The following is a 21464-nucleotide window of genomic DNA, read 5'->3' on the forward strand; positions in this document are numbered from 1 at the left end:
CTTTGGAAGATAGTTGTCTCATTGGCAATCATACCACATCTCCTTATTTTTATATTGTTATTGATACTTAAGAGGTCTGCACCCTCAATTATCTCCCTACCCAATGATAGCAAACCTTGTTTTATGTCTAATGAGATGACAAGCTATTGTGAATTAATCAGAATCCTGAACTCAACCCCCTTTGCCCTTTAATACAATTCCTTGTTTTATGTCTAATGAGATGACAAGCTATTGTGAATTAATCAGAATCCTGAACTCAACCCCCTTTGCCCTTTAATACAATTCCTTGTTTTATGTCTAATGAGATGACAAGCTATTGTGAATTAATCAGAATCCTGAACTCCATCCCCTTTGCCCTTTAATATAATTCCTTGTTTTATGTCTTATGGGATGACAAACTAAAGTAAATTAATCAAAATCCTGAACTCCATCCTCCTACCCTATACCAAACCTTGTTTTATGTCTAATGAGATGTCAAGCTATTGTAAATTAATCAGAATCCTGAACTCCATTCCCTACCCTATGATATCAAACCTTGTTTTATCAGTCTATTGATATGACGAGCTATAGTGAATAAATCAGAATCCTGAACTCCATCTCCCATACCCTTTAATACATTACCTTGTTTTATAGGTTTAAATAGATAATTAATCTAAATCCTGAACTCTATCCCCTACCCTATGATACCATACCTTGTTTTATAAGTCTTGTGAGGTGACAAGCTAAAGTGAATTAATCAGAATTCTGAACTCCATCCTCTATCCTATGGTACCATACCTTGTTTTATAAGACTAATGAGATGACAAGCTACCATACCTTGTTTTATAATTCTAATGAGATGACTAGCTATAGTGAATTAATCAGAATCCTGAACTCCTTGGGGCTCCACTTTACCCTTAAATACCATTCCTTGTTTTATAAATCTAATGAGATGACAAACTAAAGTGAATTATCAGATCCTGAACTCCATCCCCTTTATCCTTTAATACATACCTTGTTTTATAAGTCTAATGAGATGACAAGCTATAGTCCATTCATCAGAATCCAAAACGCCATCTTTATTTATATCTGAGAGGTCCCACACTTTGGCAAGTATCTCTGGTCGTAACATGGAAGCTTGGAACAACGGTCTTACTTCTAATGCTGAAACAGATAATCAACAGGTTTTATAACTTAACAATTGATCATATTGTTCTGGGCTTTCTCTAATGTCTATATACAATAGTTAATAATTCTTGCAGACCCCACCCAAGTGTTTTACAATGCAATTCATTTAATGTAGTTTGTAATTTGAACACATTGAAATTATCTAATTGCAGTATTTATAGACCATTTAAAACCGAATGTGTCAAAGGGGAAATAACTCTAACAATTTTACAAACATAAAATATCATTCTTCATTTTCAATCCAAACTGTGTAAGCACAACCAACTTATAGAGACTGATTATGAATAGTAATAAAATTGTGTTTCCTTTGTTCATGCACCAGATGCATGGTATTTCTTAAAAAAAATAGATATAAATTTTTATTAATCGTTAAAAATCTCAAATTATATGTCATTATAGGTATTATCAACCAGTATATCTTTTTATGATTTTTTCTTTTTCATGTATAAGCAAAATTATTTGCAATCTTGAGGATTGCACAGAAATTGCATTTAATTTTCTGCATAATGCACACATTTTTTAAAATTTCATTTTCCAAATTCCAAAATTTTCTATCCAGAACATTATTACACATGGCACAAGATTTATCCAAATGTTATGAGTGGAGAAACAGATTTACCTCAATTCTCTGTGGTGCTCAGTTTTGTCATTAGTTTGGCTGACAAATAAACTAATAAACTGCTTCACTGAGCGCAGCTGGATACGCCCACAGAGGTCCAACCCTGAACAGTTGGGCAAAAATGGACACAATATTCAAGCTTGATACAGGTCTGAATTTGGATTGTATTAAATATTTGACATATTATAGGTTTCTGAATAAATGTAGTCAAAGAACTTGAAATTGGTTATATGAATTGAATTTATATTCAATTAAAGATTTCTTGCTGTTGTGCAATACACTTTGCTGTTGCGCAATACTTAGTAAATCTGTTGTCAGACTATAAACAATTAAAGTTCAATTAATTCTCAATGTCATATTAGAAATTTATGAAAATGTAAAGGGAACTTACATCAATAGATATAAACAATTCACCAAAGTTTCATGAGAATTGCTGACAGCATTTTTGAGTTATTGTCCGAAAACTGGAAAATCCCCCCTTTTTTAATGAATAAAACCCCATAACTCAGAAATGTAAAATGTAAAATTTATAAGATTCTTAACGGAGCTTACATCAATAAATATAAACAATTCACCAAAGTTTCATAAGAACTGCTGAAAGCATTTTTTATTTTTTGTCTGAAAACTGGAAAATCCCCCTTTTTTTATGAATAAAACCCTGTAACTCGGAAATGTAAAATCTAAAATATAAAAATCGAAAGGGAGCTCATGTCAAAAGATATAAACAATTCACCACAATTTCTTGCAAGTTGGTGAAAGCATTCTTGAGTTATTGTACGAAAGCTGGAAAATCCCCCTTTTTTTAATGAATAAAACCCCATAACTCGAAAACGTAAAATCTAAAATTTATAAAAAACGAAAGTGAGCTCATGTAAATAGATATAAACAATTCACCAAAGTTTTATGCAAATTGGTTAAAGAGTTTTTGAGTTAATGTCTGACATATTGACGACGGACGGACAGACGGACAACAGTATACCATAATAAACAGGCGAATAAAAAAATTCATAATTGAAAATAATTTTCACAATTTTTTTACAATATCTTGTTAGTTGAACTTCTTCAATAAGGTGATGTTTCCATAACACATTAATGAAACAGCAATAAGATGACAAATTAATTTAATGGAATTTATTTTTAGGTTCTCCTAATTTCATTCTATTTCAAAATATGGTCTTCTTTCTCGTTGTAAGGAACATATCATTGTTTATTACTATGAGTCCTTTATTACCTTCTAAATAACCTTTTCTTTTATCATCAACTGTCTGGAACACTTTAACATAGGCTTCTCTTTCAATGGAAGTTATTGCTGGCAAGTCCACAGGTGCAGACATTTTTGGCTTAAGATTTTCTGGCAAGTCTCCTGGCGGTTTTCTCCCTTTAAGGACTTCCTGTATCAAGTGCATACAGAGAACAAACTCGTGTACATTTAGAAGATTGTCATTGCTAACATCAGCCAGATTCCTGAAACAAGAAAAATTAATTAAAACCAGGTTTCTGAAATGCGAAACGAAAGAATGCTCCTCTGGACACAGGAATCTTTATTAAAATATATTCAGATTCAGAATTTATAGCAATAAATATGAATCGAAACTAATCCTGCACAACATATTTTCCCCATATAAACACATTTTTTCACCTTTTTTTTTATTGCCAAACACATTTTAATCATTTGAGGCATTTGAACCAAGCAATGTTTTAACAGAACAGCCAATTAACTGTATTTTACAAAACAGATGTTATAACTGGTTCAACCATCAACACCTATCACATTCACAGGAAACCTTTAGTCTTTTGTACTATTCATCAACTGGATTTCAAGGACTTCATTTACTTTGTAAGAAAATTATTTGAATAGTTATTTTAGGATAGTTTGCCTTCAAGGTTTTTGTAGATGAAGATTTCAGCTAACAAATTAAAGAAAAAAAAATTATATTCAACCAGCTTTTGACATCACTTTTGAAGTTGATGACAACTTTTCAGTCTTTTGATAGTGCAATACATGTAGTACACTGTATATAAAAAGGATAAAATATTTCACTGATTTAGCAATTTCATAAATTTTGAAGCCCCAGTAAAATCATTACTCAAACAAATTATATCAACTTCAAGTCACTCTATAAATTGTATTGCCGATCAAAATTAGACCATAAAACATGACTTTTGTGAGTTATACAAAGGCCATAAAATATCCTTGGGTATTGGTATAATTTGAAGAACAAACTTGTCTTTCTATAAAATACATTTATCATACTGTTTTTCAATGTAAGATAAAACCATTGAAAAGTAATTGCAACAAATATTTATCTATAATATATAAGTATAAATAATGATATTGTTGACTCCACGACATTCATCGTGTCATGGGAAAATTATAAACATCTGATATGCTTGGATGGATAGAATTTTAAACAAACTTCAGCTATTTAACCAAATTCTTTTTCATAATTACAAAAAAAATTAAATGTGCATGCTGTTGGTATTTTAAATGGTTAGAGGCCCTAAATAAAATAATGGAAAGATTTTTTTCAGTCTGACATTCGACTTTTTGTCCAATCTGACCTCTTTAATGTAGTTCTCAGTTATTAATTCAATTATTTCTGGCAATTTACTACTTCAAATTTAGCTATTACACAATTAAAGTTGAAGAATTTATATTAATTTTCTAGAAATTCACTACTAGTCTAGAAAAGGAACAGAAATTTTTTTGATTGTTAATGTTCATAGAAAATTTGTGATTATTTCTAATGTTACAATCAAATTTGTAGGTATTTGAGTGGATTCATAGTTTTTTGTAATGATAATTATTCAATACAAAGGCCAATAACTCTGACAGTCTTGTTCTCAATTTCAGATTTATCACTTGAAGGTGTCGCCAAAACATATAAAACAACAAACAAACAAACAGACTGTAAATTGTATGTTACTGTTTAAGCATCTCAAATTGCTGATTAACTGATTTAAAAAATATGAAATTTCATCAAACTCTGATTACATCTGAAAATCTGAACAACTTTTCACCCTTCTTTCGTGACAAACCATACAAAGTAATTTAAAACTTTAAACATGGTGTAATTTTGTTTCTTTTTGGGATAATTAACGGGTTGATTGGTTTCGATAATAAGCTTCTCCATTTGACACTCAATAAATCCTTACTTATCTCTCTATTCAATGTATTCATGCTTTCAATGACCTGAGTCAGTAAACATTTAGATATATTTTAGATAGCCTTTCCCATTTCAGACTATTTATCTACTTTACAACACTGTGACCCTTAAACATATAAAGATTTAGATACATTTTTTATGGACTTTTTTAATTTGCATACTGTTTTCTCTATCTGGATATTAATTGATGCAAATGTGAAGGTGTTTCCTTTATTAGATTAAAACAGAGCTGCTTTTATACATTTAGTTAATGCTTAGAGATTAAAAAGGAATTGGTTTTCTAATTTTGGAAACTCTCATTTCTTAAATCTAACCAAATTTTGAGCACTTGGATGCATCAAATTTAAAAATTTATAAAGTGCTGTTTCATTTTTTTAACTGATTTTATGATAAAAGAAAATTCATTGGGAATTTTTTTTTTTGTGAAAAAGTTTCCAGATGTTGATTACTCCATCAGTTTTTGTAGTTATTACTTCATGTTTGATTTAAGGGTGTACAAAACTGAAATAATCCCAAAATATGAGGAAACAAATCAGACCATGACAATGTGTGCAGAATAAATGACATTTCAAAAGTAGAAAACTTTCACACCAAAGCTTTCAATTATCAAATCTAGATTACAGTAATCCTTGAAGAAGAGTAAACTAAAGGCTCAGCTATATCAACACAGATATATCTATTACTCAAGTCAAAACAAAGTCACAGTACTGTCATTCAAATACCAAACTTATATCTTTGCAGTGGTCAAATTTTTCAAAAAGCCTAGAATAGACGTATTTACACTTGTATGCAAATTTGTCCCTCATTACTTAAAATCACACAAGTTCCCATAAAATCTGACATCACAATTTAAAAATTTTTACGTCATAATTAAAAAGTGATTGTTGCTTGACGTCAGTAGGTTATTCGGAGACAGATCTAAGGTCATTCGGAGACAAAATTCAGCTGTATACCAAAAGTGTAAATACATCTATAGTAAGTTGCAAAATTCAAGTCAGAGCTGTAGAATTTTACTTGTCTGAAGACACCTGTATCTTTAATAAAGATAAGAAGCATTTAAGAACCAATAAAATTTCTCATCGAAATTGACAATTTTGAAGGATTACTTATCTGTTTACCATGGTAATTGGGTTTTTTACTGTCAAGTTGAGATTCGTAAGAAAATATAAGGGTGGGTCCCCCATTGACAATCTTGAACAAATATTGACAACTTTGTCAACAAAAACAGATGATCATTTTAAATGAGTTTGACATCCGAACTTAACATTTTGTATAAATACTAGAGCTTCAGGGTAGGCAGATGATTGGCTACGAATGCAGAGGATCTTCAAATTATTTATTCTGTTCATTCTATGGTGTTCATATAACAATTAAAAGTACCACCATGTCCAGTACATTAAAAATACTAAATCAAAGACTTCCATACAAGACCTGCATCTTACCATACTAAACAGAACCTTATTTTTGTTCATTCATTTCAAAATCTACAATTTATTTATGGCCTGTAATATTAGCCACTGACTGTAAGCAAACAACAATGGAGACTTTAATTGTCCATTAGCTTTACAATTGATTCCAATATATTTCATCACTGAGACTCTACAAAATAATGTCTTGTTGCCTTTACTTTGTGTACACCAACTGATTCAATGTGTAGGAAATTTGAAAATAATCTCCATGGGGGTTCAATCTAGATGTGCTGTACCATGATTATGATAGACTCTGATATCCCATTCACAAACTAAATCTTTTAAACCTTTACTCATGCTGAATGTTATGTACCTAGTGTAGTTCACCTGCTATGATAATTGATTTCATTCCTAATATCTGCATTTCGTCAAGTATTACCGAAAGAAGCTATTTAAAAAATCTTACTGTAAATTTTTCAATCCTTATCTAGTTTTACAGAAGCTTAACAAAATTTGAAGTGGCTGTCTTTTTGATATGAAATATGATTTGTTTACTTTTGAAAGGTATCTCACGTCCTTTTGGATTCTTTCGTTACCAGGAAAAATAAACAGAGGCCAAATAAACTTAAAATTCTTGACTATCCCAGCTATATTAACATCCAACCACATGTATAATTATTCAGTAATAGAAGAATTTCATTCCACTTTTAATTAAATACCTGTATGACAACTGAATACACATATCTAAGACAAACAGAAAAAACAATATAACCACAATATAACCACAATCTTCATAGTAGGTTGTGTAAACAGGTGGAAATATAGAAATTCATTGTATAACAAGTGATGTTGGGTGCATTTACATTTAAGAAAATACTAGAAAATGATTTTCTGTAAATCTTTTCATAGTTTCCTTGACCAGTTTATTATTTATTTGTTCTCAGTCATTAGTTAGTCCAAATTCAGTCAAATGTCCTTGCCATTCTCTACCTTTGCCACACTAATGGCTAAAATTGGTGATCATGACTGATGACTTCATACTGAAACATAGGACAAATTTTTACTTGTTCTCCACAATATGTTTTTCAATGTCAAAAACCATGGAATATAGGTAAAAATGACCTACTTTTGCCCTGTATATTTACACATGTTACAGTTATAGAGATATGTGCTCAGATTTAAATCAAAAGTCAATATACATGAAATGTAGGTCAGAGTGACCTGGTCTCTCTCTGCCTGTATGATGATATACTCCCTATAAAGGTCAAAACGCATATTAGCACAAGTTTAGATAATCCTATTATCAGTTGTTACAGAGATAAGAACTTTCACATAAAACTTAAGCTAAGTCAATGCTGCTTGAAATCTAGACAACAGTGACCTACTTGTGTCTGAATGCTGACCTATTTCCTAAATTGCATATTAACATATGTTTACATGATCCTATAACTTATAGATACTAGGATACAAAAGTATAACCAATATTAACTTGGATATAAACATTAAACAATGAAAGAAGTGTCACATGATCTTTTTCTTGCAATACAATGTTGGACTCCCTAAATGTACCTAAGTTAAAAAATGATTGGCCAACCAAATACAGAGAAACAAAGAGAGACAAACAAGCACATGGATGGATATGGAATGGCAATCATTGGTATTGATGAAAAACAATATGTCTGCCTTCTATTCCTGGAGGAGAATAAAAAGTCCAGACAACTAATGAATGTTGGTTAGCCTTAAGGACAGTATGATAGATAAAGGTAACACTATATGTGTCTGCTATTGGCATGGAATAAAAATAAGTAAAACTACATTGAACTGTTTTAGTAGACAACAAACATATGTCTCCCCTTCATGTCTGTAAAGGAAAGGCAAATATAATTATAACATTGTTGTGCTGTAGTAATAATTTATGAAAGGGAAAAAGGGAGAGGGGGAAGGGGGTAATAACACTTTCCCCACTCCCCCACCATAGGACAACATATATTGTGTATTGTGAAATAAAAAGGTCTAGTCATAGCAATTCAGAAAATTTATGGTTGGAAATCTGAACAGTTGTAGAGATATTAATATAATTCATATGAGAGGGACAGTGCATGACCCTCTGGAACATAATGTATTGTGCACTAGAAGTTTTATCATAGCAATTAAGTATATATTTTGTTGAGGGGTGGGGATCTGAACCATCTTTATTCTGTAGATTTTCATTTGCAATGTCTAATGGTAATACCTTCATGCCAAATATCATAAGTCAAATGTCAAAAGATAAATAAAGTTTTGGCCAGGAATTGGTTGTATGAGAACAAGAACCAGAAGAATAAGAAATACTACTAAAAACATCATGTTCTCCTTGTTTGAAGGAAAAATAAAATAGTTGAAGAAAAACATACTTTATCATGGTCTAAAAAAGACAAAAAGGTAACAGTCAACACACCACCACACATATTTTAAAGACTCAGCAGCATGAAGCCCATCTAAAACTGCGCCAGATGGGGTAGATGGTTCTTCCAGGTGGTCACAACAAGTAACAATTTGGTGATAAGAACTATTCCATGATGATGTCAATAAGGTATTGTGCCTAAGGCAAGTGAAAATTGTAATGGTCATTCTTTCAGCAGTCAAATTATCTTAATATTTCCAAAATGATAGTTGATAAAAGAATATGCCAGATGTAAATAGGAGACTTCTGACTACATAATCAGTATCCAATATAAGACTTAACTCCCTGCTGAAAACTTTGTCCTGTATTTCCTAAATGGAAACCTTCAACCAGTTATGTAATAAAATATGTGAAATCAAATATGTAAAAGTGTAATAAGAAACTTGTATAACTGTTAAAATAAAATACTTTAAAACTCCTAAATTATTATATGGTGTCATTTAAAAGGACTTAAGACATGTTCATACACAAGAAATATGTATTAGGGTACATATTAAAAGTTCTACATCAACCTGAACATTCAAAGGAAAAGAGTATAACTGTAGGTTAACAGTAACAGGACTGAAGTAGACATGTATATTGGTAACTTACTAATTCAGAGCTACACAGTGTGAAATATCATGAAAAACTGTGTGAATCATAGTAGATAATAGAAGTAGGTACATATGACCATAAAACCCTGTTAGTTCTACAAAAGCAGGGACTGAACTATCATAATATCATTATCATATTGTACCAGATTTACCACCTGTCAAAAAAAGATTCAAAATCCAAAAAAATTTGGGATCATCTATTGAAACAATTTAAACATTCCTGCTTTATAAAGTAACACAACAGTAGACTAGCTTTTGCTGTTTTAAAGGCTAACTAACTTTATTCCACATATGAATAGAGTAGAACTTCATTTTTGCTGTAAGCTGGAGGTGAGCCTCATATTGCACTGGAATTTGGGATTCCAAAGTTTGGTATTATATATCAGAATAAAGGAAAGAACACTTAATGAATTAAATGGAGATAATGGTACAGGTCTTTGAGACAGCAACCAATGAACACAAATAACAAAAAGGATCAACATACAGTCTTTAACACTAGACAGGTTGTCTATACATTATTTCAAGCTCTAAATTGCCTCTACTCTAAAAGATTAAATTGAAACTATCAAAGATCTTCCATCATAAATACTTTAAAGATCTAGGACTTTTTTTCTCTGGAATTTGAAATAAGGACCTTTCCTACTAACCCTCACACAACTTTCTCACTTCTGCTTTGTTTAATGCAAGTGACAGATATTATTGCCCTCTATAAACCTGTATCACCAAAACTTTTAATGATATAATTACAGAAAAAAGAATATTAATTTGTTGAGAAGTGACTTCTATTAAACTTTTGTTAACCACAGTTCTAATATGTACAAACCTATCTCTGCCACTGACACATGAATTAAACAAATGTTTGAAGTTCATATCAATATAAGGAGAAATATATCAACACTTCAACATGAATTACTTATATTTTCAAACAAATTCAGACTGAAAAGATCAGTTCAAAGCAATATTTACTAAGGTATGGGTTATAACAGTAATCAACCAATTACTGTGTTTGATAAATTGTTAAAACCATTATTTATCTTTACTTATCACAACCGTTTACAAAGACTACAAACACGTTCAAGTTTACACAAAGATTTCAACAAGATGAGTTAAATAACTGTTGACAAATAAATGATACAGACCATAACAGAACATAAATAATAAGACCAGCAACAAATCAAACACACCCTCCATACAAATAATCCTGTGATTCTAACAACGGGTAAATTATGTCAATGTGAACAACTTTTCCTTTGCTGTTAGATTTAGATATAGAAAATTTTTAAGCTTACCAAAGAAGAACAATTAGTTTACTAAATCATTTGTATTATTTCATCAATAAATTATTTGTAGGTCTGAACATGCTTGGCTAATAAATTATTTTCAAAAATTAAAAGAAAATAAATGGGGAATGTGTCCATTGGACACAGATGATGCCCCCGCTTGCATATCATATAAAGTTATAAAGGGACATAACTGAAGAACGGTAAACGTGACACCACCAAAATTCAAACTTGATCTGTATTTTGTGGTAATAAGCATTGTGTATAAGATTCATAACATTTGGTTGAGACTAACTTAAGTTAGAGAACAGAAACGAAAAATTCAGCAATTTTTCCATTTGTAAAGGGGCATAACTCTAGAACGGTTAAAGTTACACCACCAAAATTCACACTTGACCTGTATTTTGTGGTAATAAGCATTGTGTATAAGTTTCATAACATTTGGTTGAAGCAAACTAAAGTTAGAGAACAGAAACGAAAAATTCAGCAATTTTTCCATTTGTGAAGGGACATAACTCTAGAACGGTTAAAGTGACGCCAACAAAATTCAAAATTGATCTGTGTTTTGTGGTAATAAGCATTGTGTATAAGTTTCACAACATTTGGTTGAGGCAAACTAAAGTTAGAGAACGGAAACCAACTTTGGGACGTACGTACGTACAGACAGACAAGGGTAAAAAAATTATGATTTGATATTGCAGATTCAGTTTACTAGATTCCTTTCAAAGCAATATATAAATTATTATTCATACCAATGATTATTTATTAACTGTGGCCTTACATAAAGATTCTCATGAATGAGGTTAACTAATTTAGAATAAAAATTTCATCAATCCATTCACCTTTTTTTTCTGTGATATAAGATTAAAGTAGACTGATTGATGATAATGATAGATTTATGCATGAATAAGTTTCTGTAACTTTAAATTTCAGAAATTTTTCAAGGTAAAATGATTTGAAAGATAATGTAAACAGCATTGAATGTTTTATGTTACTTATTTCATTTTTTTTTCATTTTTATTCAATGATTGTATGACCATTTTATGATGTGCCTACTCTGTAAAATTTAATTGAAATGACAGCAAACGCAAATGTATTTTCATGCCAGAAAACACAGATGTATTGTCATGTAAACAGCATACACAGATGCATATTCATGCAATTTAATAGCAACTTTGTTGGTGCTTGCCACTGTCAAATTCTTGTTACAATACTGTTCATTATAATATTTTGGTGATAGTTTTCTGGCTGACCTTATTTCAAACCCTCAGTAGGACTATCACACCATTTGACATTTTTATAAAGGGTAAGATGACTAAAGAAGCCTTCAGTTAAAACTGATACAGTATGTTCAGATGAAGAGCTTTCACTTTTGTATTAAAATTTTAACATACGATATCTTCTGTGTCAAAAGACCTACAAACCCTTTCATGTAAAGGAAAAGAAAGAATATTGTGTATTAATTCATCAGAAATAATCTCTGAATACATTTGACAAAATCAAAAAGCTGCAGTTTTATACTGATATCAGTTGTTGATAGCCTTAAAAACTTATCATTTTGCAAGTTAAACCCTTTATATGATATATGTATGGTAATGGCAGCCATTTGCTTTGTCAGTTGGAAAATAAATGATAACTTAATAAGGAGAAACCCAGAGAATTATTAACAATATTTTTGTTCTAAATTTTCTAAATTGTTTTAGAAGAGAACATTATAAAAATGTTGAACAACTGGTAAGGGAGGGACAGTAGGTTATGAAACTGCTTGCAGAGGCTTTAGCTAAAAATATTGACCTATAGATGTCTTTTATATGTTTTGTGTTGTTGTTAGTTGGGTTGCTGTTTCAATATTGAATACCACATGTCTCTTTTTTGCTCCAAGAAAAAATTTTGTCACAATTTTTATTTTCATTTACCATTTATTTCCCAGTTTTTTTTAAATTCCTTTGTTTTATTTGATAAAATCTGGTACTGCATGTCTGAATAACTTACTATTAAATGTGGTTGAAAAAGTTGATGACCTTTAACAAAAAATACTTTAATGGACCTTAAAGGTGACTATAAAAAGTAAAAATTATCTAGGTATGTTGTCTGTAATTAAAGTGTAATTATAGTGGGACCTGCTTGTTTTCAGACTGGTGCCCTCAAGCTTGGTAGATAAATGATTATTTAAGGTGGAGATCCTATCTGTCGAAAATTGTCAAAAGATTTTTTATTTGTATTTACCTTTGGCTAAACCTAAACAAGATATATTATTGTTTTTTTTCCATTTTATTGAAACAAGTTTAGAGATTAGTTAGATGATATTGTTTAATTTGTTGTAACAAACAAATAAATGTTTCCCCTCAATGTTTTTTTTCATTATTTCCTCAAAATCTGTTAGATTATAATGTAACAACTGTACTCATTCATAGTATACATTTTAAACTGCAACTAGGCAAATATTGTTTAAATAACAGGAATACAAAACAATCATTGTTTTATTCTTATAATATTCAAATAAGGTATTCTGATTTTCTGCTTCTATTTTGAGCAAAACAGTAATGTTGAAATTACTGTATAAGTCACAGTTCATTTTGGGTCCACTTAAGTTTAAGTTGCAGGATAAAAACAATATGCTTGAATTGTCAAAAAATATAAAATTCATTTGTACTATCTATGAAACTGGGGAAAAGTTCTGCAAGCCTTGCTTTTCTTCCTGCTTCTAAAGCTCATGCAAATAAATCTGATATTTTCCTTCAATGTACATATATTGTATAGGTTCTTGCTTTTTGTTAAGATCAATGTTAGTATTACCATATACTTATAATAATTGTCTTCAGTTGTGATTTTTGTGTAGTTTAATTATCTGATATTTTCTTTAATGTTCTTTTCAAATTTTAAAGGTTTAAAAAGCAATATAAAGATTATGTAATTGATTGTTAAAAGCATATACATTTTAATTAAAGTTTCTGTGAAGGTTGAGTCTTTGTTTTTTAACGTTCAATAATACAAGGTTTGAAGACCTTTTTATTCTTATTAAAGTCCAATAAATAAATGTCTCCATAAAGCAGTGAAAGATTTAATAAAAAAAAAAACAAACAAACTTATTGTTATGTGACCTTTATCATAAACAATCTGCTGTATTTTCTGGACATGACCTATGAAAAAAAAAGTTTCTGTCATTCTTCCCTTCTAAACAGTAGACATTATTATCTATGAATAAAACAAGATTAGGGGGTATCAGACAATTAGTCAGCAACCCAACTAAGCAATTTCAAGAATGTACAGTACCATTTTTATACTATGTTGTATGGAATATAACCACAACTAGGACTTTTATTGTAAGCTGCTTACAAAAACAAGTTATGAGAGACACTAAACCTTTGTTTAACAGATATATATGAAAAACAATCAAGATTCATATATGTATACTGAATTACTACAATTGAATACACACCTGTCAAGCAAAAAAATAACAATATTTCTTCATAAAATATGAAACATAAAATTATTAATTCTACTCTATTAAACCACCAGCATAGACCTCATTGATTATGTAGGCCTCAGGACCAATAGATATCTGTAGGGCCTTGATAAATGATTGATTAGACTGGTTCACCATGTTTGAATTATAAATTATATGAATAAAAGGAAATTTTAAAATGAAATCCATAACAAACTAAACTAAGTCTTCTAGCAGTCGCCAAAGTTTTTAATTTTTAATTGTTCCCATTTAAACATCTCATAATAAATATTTTGAAAAGGCATTAACTTATATATATTTTACAGAACATATTTGACTTCTAATACTAAGACTGGAATTGGACAATATTTCACAATGTACACTACTCTGATCAATACAGATACATTGGTCAAATATAGCAACTATTTGAGAAGTGTGAACACAACCTAAAATTATATATTTTACATATGATTACTAATACTAGGGAGGTGTTTAACGACCTTGACTACCCATGAGGGTCTGGCACGGTCGGTATACAATTACAATTTTAAATAAGTTACATTTTATTTTAACTTTTACATTACACAACCCCTTTCTTTTTTAGGTATATTGATATAATTTTTCTAGAAATTATAAATCTTTTTCTTAAAATCACTAGAAAAAATATACTGACTTGAACTGCAAAGTTAAACCTAAATCAGTTATCTTGACGCTTGATAACATTTACAAATAATATGACAACTTAGGTTGCCAAACTGAAGAAATTTGTATGGGCAGGAATTGTGCTCCTTTAACATAGATTTATTCCTATATTTTTATAAAATATTAAGACCATCAAAATTTAAAATCTTACTGTTACTTAATGATATTTAGATAATTCTGAATAATAACTAACCAATAAACTTTAAACAAATCCAATCCAATGAAAGTGGATATTTCTGTTTCCAAAACAAGGAATATCTACACTTAATTCATAACACAAAAGATAATTACAGTTGACGTTCATATGAACCCATCTCAAAGGTTGGGTTCATTCAATCCCAAAAAGGTTTTTATAGAGTTATGATGATTCTTTTGTCTTTGTGTAAATATTGTTATATTAATCAGTATGTTTATTTCTTAGCTTGTTGGCTATGCCTATGTCTGGAATTAAGTTTGGATTTTAATTAACACAACAGTGCACACACTGAAATGTCTTGCCTGTTTTACTTCTCATTGAATTTATGTTGAAAGTCTGTAATATGAAGGTTTTACTACAAGTACCACATAAACTTAACATCATCAATGTTCTATGAAAATGTAGAAGCCAACAGATGAACCATGCCAGACAGACATGTAAACCTAACAACCATTCCAAACACCAAGTGGCCCTATTGCTTATAGTATCTGAGAAATAGACCAAACCACAAAAACTAAACATTGTTCAATAAGCCATGAAATTGAGGTCAAGGTCAGATGAAACCTGCCAGTGGGACATGTACACCCTACAATCATTCCTTACACCAAATATAGTTGACTTGATGCTTATTGTTTCCAGGATACAGCCTTGACTACGTAACTTTAACTTTGATCACTGATCCATGAAATGAGGTTAAGGTCAAGTGAACCCTACTTGACAGACATGTAGATGTTGCAAGGAACCCATATACCAAATATAGTTATCCTATTACTCAAAGTAAGTCAGAATTTCACTTGACAAAAACAATAAAAAAAAATTCAAGCAGTCAGTGAACCTTGTAAATAAGGTCGAGGACAATGGACATGTGACAGACGGAAAATTCTTAATATAAGGTATCTGTAAACACTGTATGAAGCATCCAGGTCTTCTACCTTCTGAAATATAAAAGCTTTAAACAAATACTTTACGCCGTTGTTGCCCCCACCACCCCCAGATTGTAATCTCTATGTCTCCCATTCTGCGACTTTTGTCGTAGACGAGACAATAATATAATGGTTCCTGGAAAATTTTCATGTTAGTTCATTTTGCTACCACAAATTACTGAAAAGTTTCATAAATTCTCCATTGCATACGAACATTTGAAATGGTACTAAACATCAAGTATGATGATGATGATGATGGATCAGAAACTTATTCAATCTATATATCTCAAAGTTTTATTATGGTAATGTTGCTGATAAATCTCCTAAATGAAGGTATAACCTATTGAAAATTATTCTCCATTGAATACACTGGAGTTCTGGTCATACATTTTATCAATACTTTAATAATGGCATCGAAAACTGTTTTTACACTAAATCAATTTTGATGTGTACTTATTAATATTTTAGTTAAGGGAAACGTGTTTAACTTGGGATTTGAAAAATAATTTTCTATAACTGCTAGTTCTAATAGGTCAGTACTTCTTGTCACTCTTATTTCTGCCGATCATGTTAAGTGTTAATCAGATCAGTTCAGTTTAATTCAATTAATGTCAACACTTTTTGCATTGTTTTACTGATATTAATATACCTGTATCAAGCCAGTAGCCTGTAGTAAATTACTCTCTCATATATTTGTAACTGTTTTATGTTACTAACTAAAGTAATTTGTTGTCTTCTCCAAATTTTTCACATTTGGTTTATATTAGGAGGGAAAGGAAAGTTTATGCTTTTCGTTATAGACAAGGTTTGTAGTGGGTCTTATAAGTTAGTTTAAGGACTTTTTGTTACGTGTTATAACCTTCATGCTGACTTTCTATTTGGGTTTATAGTAAATACTTTTAAATACTAGTTGATATTAACACAATCTTCTTACAGCTAAGATGCTTGTTTTTTAAGCTGATCTTTCGAGTAAAAACTTTTATGCAAAGTTATGATAACTTCCAAACTAAAACCAACTTTGAGATGGTCCCTTTAAAGGAAAGCATGCTATTAATCAATTAAACCTGTTGCAAGTTCTTATGCCAGAGATTTATAAAAATTGTACTTTATTGATCACACCTTTTAATGTAGAAATTAAAGACCTAAACATGCTGTTCAGAAGTCAATTATTACAATACAAAAGTTTTGGATGATTATCTCAGATTATCTTTCCACAGACCCCTTTCAAGTTCATTGTTTTATTTTCCATTTAAATATTTACAAGTTATGAACAGCGATTGTTATCGGAAAGTGTTTAGAAAGCTGAGGGGAATGTACACAAATGACGTGCTTCCACCTTGTGCCCTTATCAGGGCAGTCACTAGAATGACCATTATCCCTTGTGAAAATTCATTATGTTAATATTTTATAAGGAGGTCTGAAGTCATTGAAGTTTGGTGCCCTATCAGAAACATTATCCAGAAAGGAAGAATTTTATCTTTCAGCTGTTCTCTATTATACTAAACTAAATGTCCATATTAAAATGTAATGATCATGAAATGTAAATATATAGTTGATATTTATAGAATTTTTATTTCAAAGTGTCAAGATCAGGTTTTAAACCATAGTTTGACAAAAATCTTATATTTCACTGATTTTTAGTGACCCTTTGGAAGTGTTATATCACAGAATTAGAAATCATTGTACTTATTAAATTCAATGGTACCAGATTTGCATTTTGACAAATAATGTTTCTTCAGTGATGCTCACAAACAGACCAAAATATTTGTAAATACCAGTAATCAAACAGGCCTAAAAGTATAGCTATACACGGACAATGAATCAGAGCTACACATGAGGGATATACATTCCTTAATTTCAAATGCTTTCCATTATTTAATCACTGCAAATATCATAAGTAAAATGCTGTTTTTCATGCCAAACAATGTACTGAATTACTACGCTGGTGATACTTCACTTAATTTCAAATGAATTCCTAGGTTTTTTTATTATCTTTTAACAATCAATGATCCATTAATTTGATTATAATAATCAAATATATCCATATTTGCATACAAGTACCAAGTACTAAGCTACCGGGATGAAAGTTTCCTTGTTTTAAAATAATCCCAAATTTTACATGGTGACCAACATGATTGGTGTCAGTGTTTGAATAGAAATGCTTTAAATTCAAGAACACACAAGATTATTCCATGTTTAAATTAGGTTTTGTGTTGCTCAATCCTCAGTTTTTTGTAAAGTTTTCTAGTGGAACACTCCTTGTCTATTCATCTTTTTAGGTAAAGAATTGTTGTTCTTTAATTTATATTTTTTTATGACTATCTTGTTTATCTTTTCTTTTTAATGTGTTTTTATAACAAAGACAAATACATTCATGTTTCCTTTTTTCTTAAATTTTTTTATAAAAGATCTTTGTAAAAAAAATTAAGATTTATGTAAAAAAAAAATATTCAAACATGCTACTATTATGTCTTCTTTTGTAAAATATTTGAAAAATATCAGGCAATTATATGACTTGGTTTCATCAATTCTATAATACTGATAACAAGATAACAACTATAAAGAATGGGGATTATATTTTAAATACTTACTTAACTTTTAATTCAGTACATTTTTTAGAGAGAACCACTTCATTCAGAAATAAAAATAAATAATTAAAGGATCAAAACCACTTTTATATAAACACAGCATTAAAGGTAATACAATGTGATAGCTTACAAATATTTTTTCCGTCTTCAACAAAAAATACACCCTTAAGTTTGGAGTAGATATGTGATGGATTTGAAATAACGAAAACACAATTATTAAAATAGAGATTTTGTCTTTGTCAAAAATACCTGGAAAGTTTCTTCATGATAATGTTTCATTTCATTTTTCTGATTAAAAGGTGTAATACCACCATTGATTTTCCCCTATTAGTCTTTGTTAAATTTGCACTTTTCAAAAAATTGTGCAGAATTTATCTTTGTTTCAAATAAAGAAATACTTGGCATGAGTAAAGTTTTATCCTGTCCAGTACTATAGAAAAAATTTCACATAACATTTCATTGCATATAAGAAAATAACCATCACTGGAAGTTAACCAATCAAATTTTCCCCCTTTTTTAACCTGTGTACAAGCTTTAGTAACCATGTAACCTCAAGTTTCCAAAATATTCTATTGAAACCCCAAATAAAGAAATAATGGTGCTTTGAAATACCCAAGATATATGTTTATGACTCAGAAATGTTTTACTGCAATGAAATGTAGGATCAATTACCTACAACTGTCAAATTCAAGGGAATATTTTTTTTCGACCTATTTTCGTATGCAACCGGATGTGACGTACTATGATTTGGTGGTATTACACCTAAAGAAGACTTTTTTGTTGAATAAACTGAATGTGACTTTTTTCCTTTGTAATACTGGTTATTTCAAGCATTCCTGTCAAGTTTTGTCATAATCAGTTCAATAGTTTGAGAAAAATCTAGTATAATGTAAGACGACATCTACAGCGATTCGAGCAAAATTTCTTCGAAAAATTCAAACCAAGCCGCATCATGATAGAATATAGTGTGGACCAATAAATGATCAAATATTTATCTCATCTGCCTACAAACAGTTGAATATGATACAAAAGATGACTTTAGGATGATAAATACTACTAATGGACCTCTTATTCTTCCTTATAAAGTCTCTTTTGGTCCATTTATACCTCTCATTTCCTCAAAATTTCTACTTTTTAAGCCAATAAATAAAAATTTTGGGGTAACTTTCACTCATTTATGATAGGAATGTTATTATAAATGATTAATTGAAGTATTCAAGCTGCTTGAACTATCCGTATAAAAGTTTACTGTCTCCAAGGAGGTTTCAATAAGTCCTTGCGTAAAACTTAAATTTACGCCGCGTTCCAGAGAGGGACATAAAAAACTTCTCTTTTGGTGAATAATTTGTTGTTACTGCTTTAAAAATAATTTCATTTACTTAAAACTATATATTTATTAAAGTATTTCTTAGGAAAAATTTTCTAGTATAGCAGAATATAAGAAATAAGGAGAAAAAGCTCCCCAAGACTCTAAGTATGGCTTGTTCTGTCAACTAATATTCATGGTAAAGTCCTATTTCAAGGAAATTTTCTCATAAAATGTATTTTGGAGACTCAATCCACTCAGAACATTTCATTATTTGTAATATTTCACTTAAATAGCAAGAAATTTTAACACATGAGAGTACTCACAAGGTCAAAGGTGCATGTACAGCTTCCCATATTAGGTGTAATACCACCATTGATTTTCCCCTATTAGTCTTTGTTAAATTTGCACTTTTCAAAAAATTGTGCAGAATTTATCTTTGTTTCAAATAAAGAAATACTTGGCATGAGTAAAGTTTTATCCTGTCCAGTACTATAGAAAAAATTTCACATAACATTTCATTGCATATAAGAAAATAACCATCACTGGAAGTTAACCAATCAAATTTTCCCCCTTTTTTAACCTGTGTACAAGCTTTAGTAACCATGTAACCTCAAGTTTCCAAAATATTCTATTGAAACCCCAAATAAAGAAATAATGGTGCTTTGAAATACCCAAGATATATGTTTATGACTCAGAAATGTTTTACTGCAATGAAATGTAGGATCAATTACCTACAACTGTCAAATTCAAGGGAATATTTTTTTTCGACCTATTTTCGTATGCAACCGGATGTGACGTACTATGATTTGGTGGTATTACACCTAAAAGACTCCAAAATGTTCATTTAGATTCGTAAAAAAAATTACAAACAATGTTTAAAAAGCTGTAATGGATTCCTTCCTTCTGAACAATTTCTAATGTGATCCATTACAATTTTTTAGATGGAAATATTGTTTTTACTTCTTTGTTCCTATCATTATACTTGTTTTTATAATACAGTAATATTTACATGCCAGAAAGGCCAAAGTAAATACTAATTTATCATTCTGGGACCCCAGGTTAAATTTGTAATTATGTCACGTAAAATTATACATACTTGCGGTTACTATCAAATAATTAGCCAAAATTATTTTTACTTATATAATTATTATGTAGACCTGACGAGTACATAAATTATGAATGATGATGAGAATGTTGTATTTCCTTGTTTTTTTTTAATGAAAATGTTACAAAAAAAGTACTACTTAATTATCAAAGTAGACTTTAAAATTTAAATACTCAAACCATTACATCTTATACATGTAAATGTACAAGAAAAGATTATATTATTTTGCTGTAGTAAAAAATTAGTAGATCATGCCAAAACACAAAATTGACAGTGTCTAATGATGATTCATACTCTGACCAGTTTCAGTCCTTTGTGGCCCTACACCTTTTATGACTTAATTACAATGAAATACTTGAAAGTATGAGAGAATCTATGTAAACATTTTGCCTGAAAAGTTTGGTAAAAATTATCCAAGTGGTTTCAGCAGCACTGATAAAACTCTGGGAAATAAACTAATTAGGCACTAAAAATCAATCAAAATTGATATGATCCCTTGGACTAATTTGATATCATGT

At 30.1% G+C, this 21464-nt stretch overlaps 1 protein-coding gene across 3 annotated transcripts in view; it reads right to left on the reverse strand.

Moving 5' to 3' along the window:
• Nucleotides 1-21464, reverse strand: part of LOC127734587 (microtubule-associated protein futsch-like) — a 94037-nt gene that overhangs the window by 59945 nt on the left and 12628 nt on the right. For all 3 annotated transcript variants that reach the window (XM_052244549.1, XM_052244544.1, XM_052244556.1), the window contains exons 4-5: nt 3018-3250; nt 994-1143 (exon numbers count right to left, since the gene is read on the reverse strand). In XM_052244549.1, coding sequence (XP_052100509.1) covers nt 994-1143; nt 3018-3250 — 383 coding nt within the window. The remainder of the gene's footprint in view (nt 1-993; nt 1144-3017; nt 3251-21464) is intronic.

This window comes from Mytilus californianus, unplaced genomic scaffold (genome assembly GCF_021869535.1).
Source record: "Mytilus californianus isolate M0D057914Y unplaced genomic scaffold, xbMytCali1.0.p SCAF_1, whole genome shotgun sequence".
In the NCBI taxonomy this organism is placed as follows: Eukaryota; Metazoa; Mollusca; class Bivalvia; order Mytilida; family Mytilidae; genus Mytilus; species Mytilus californianus.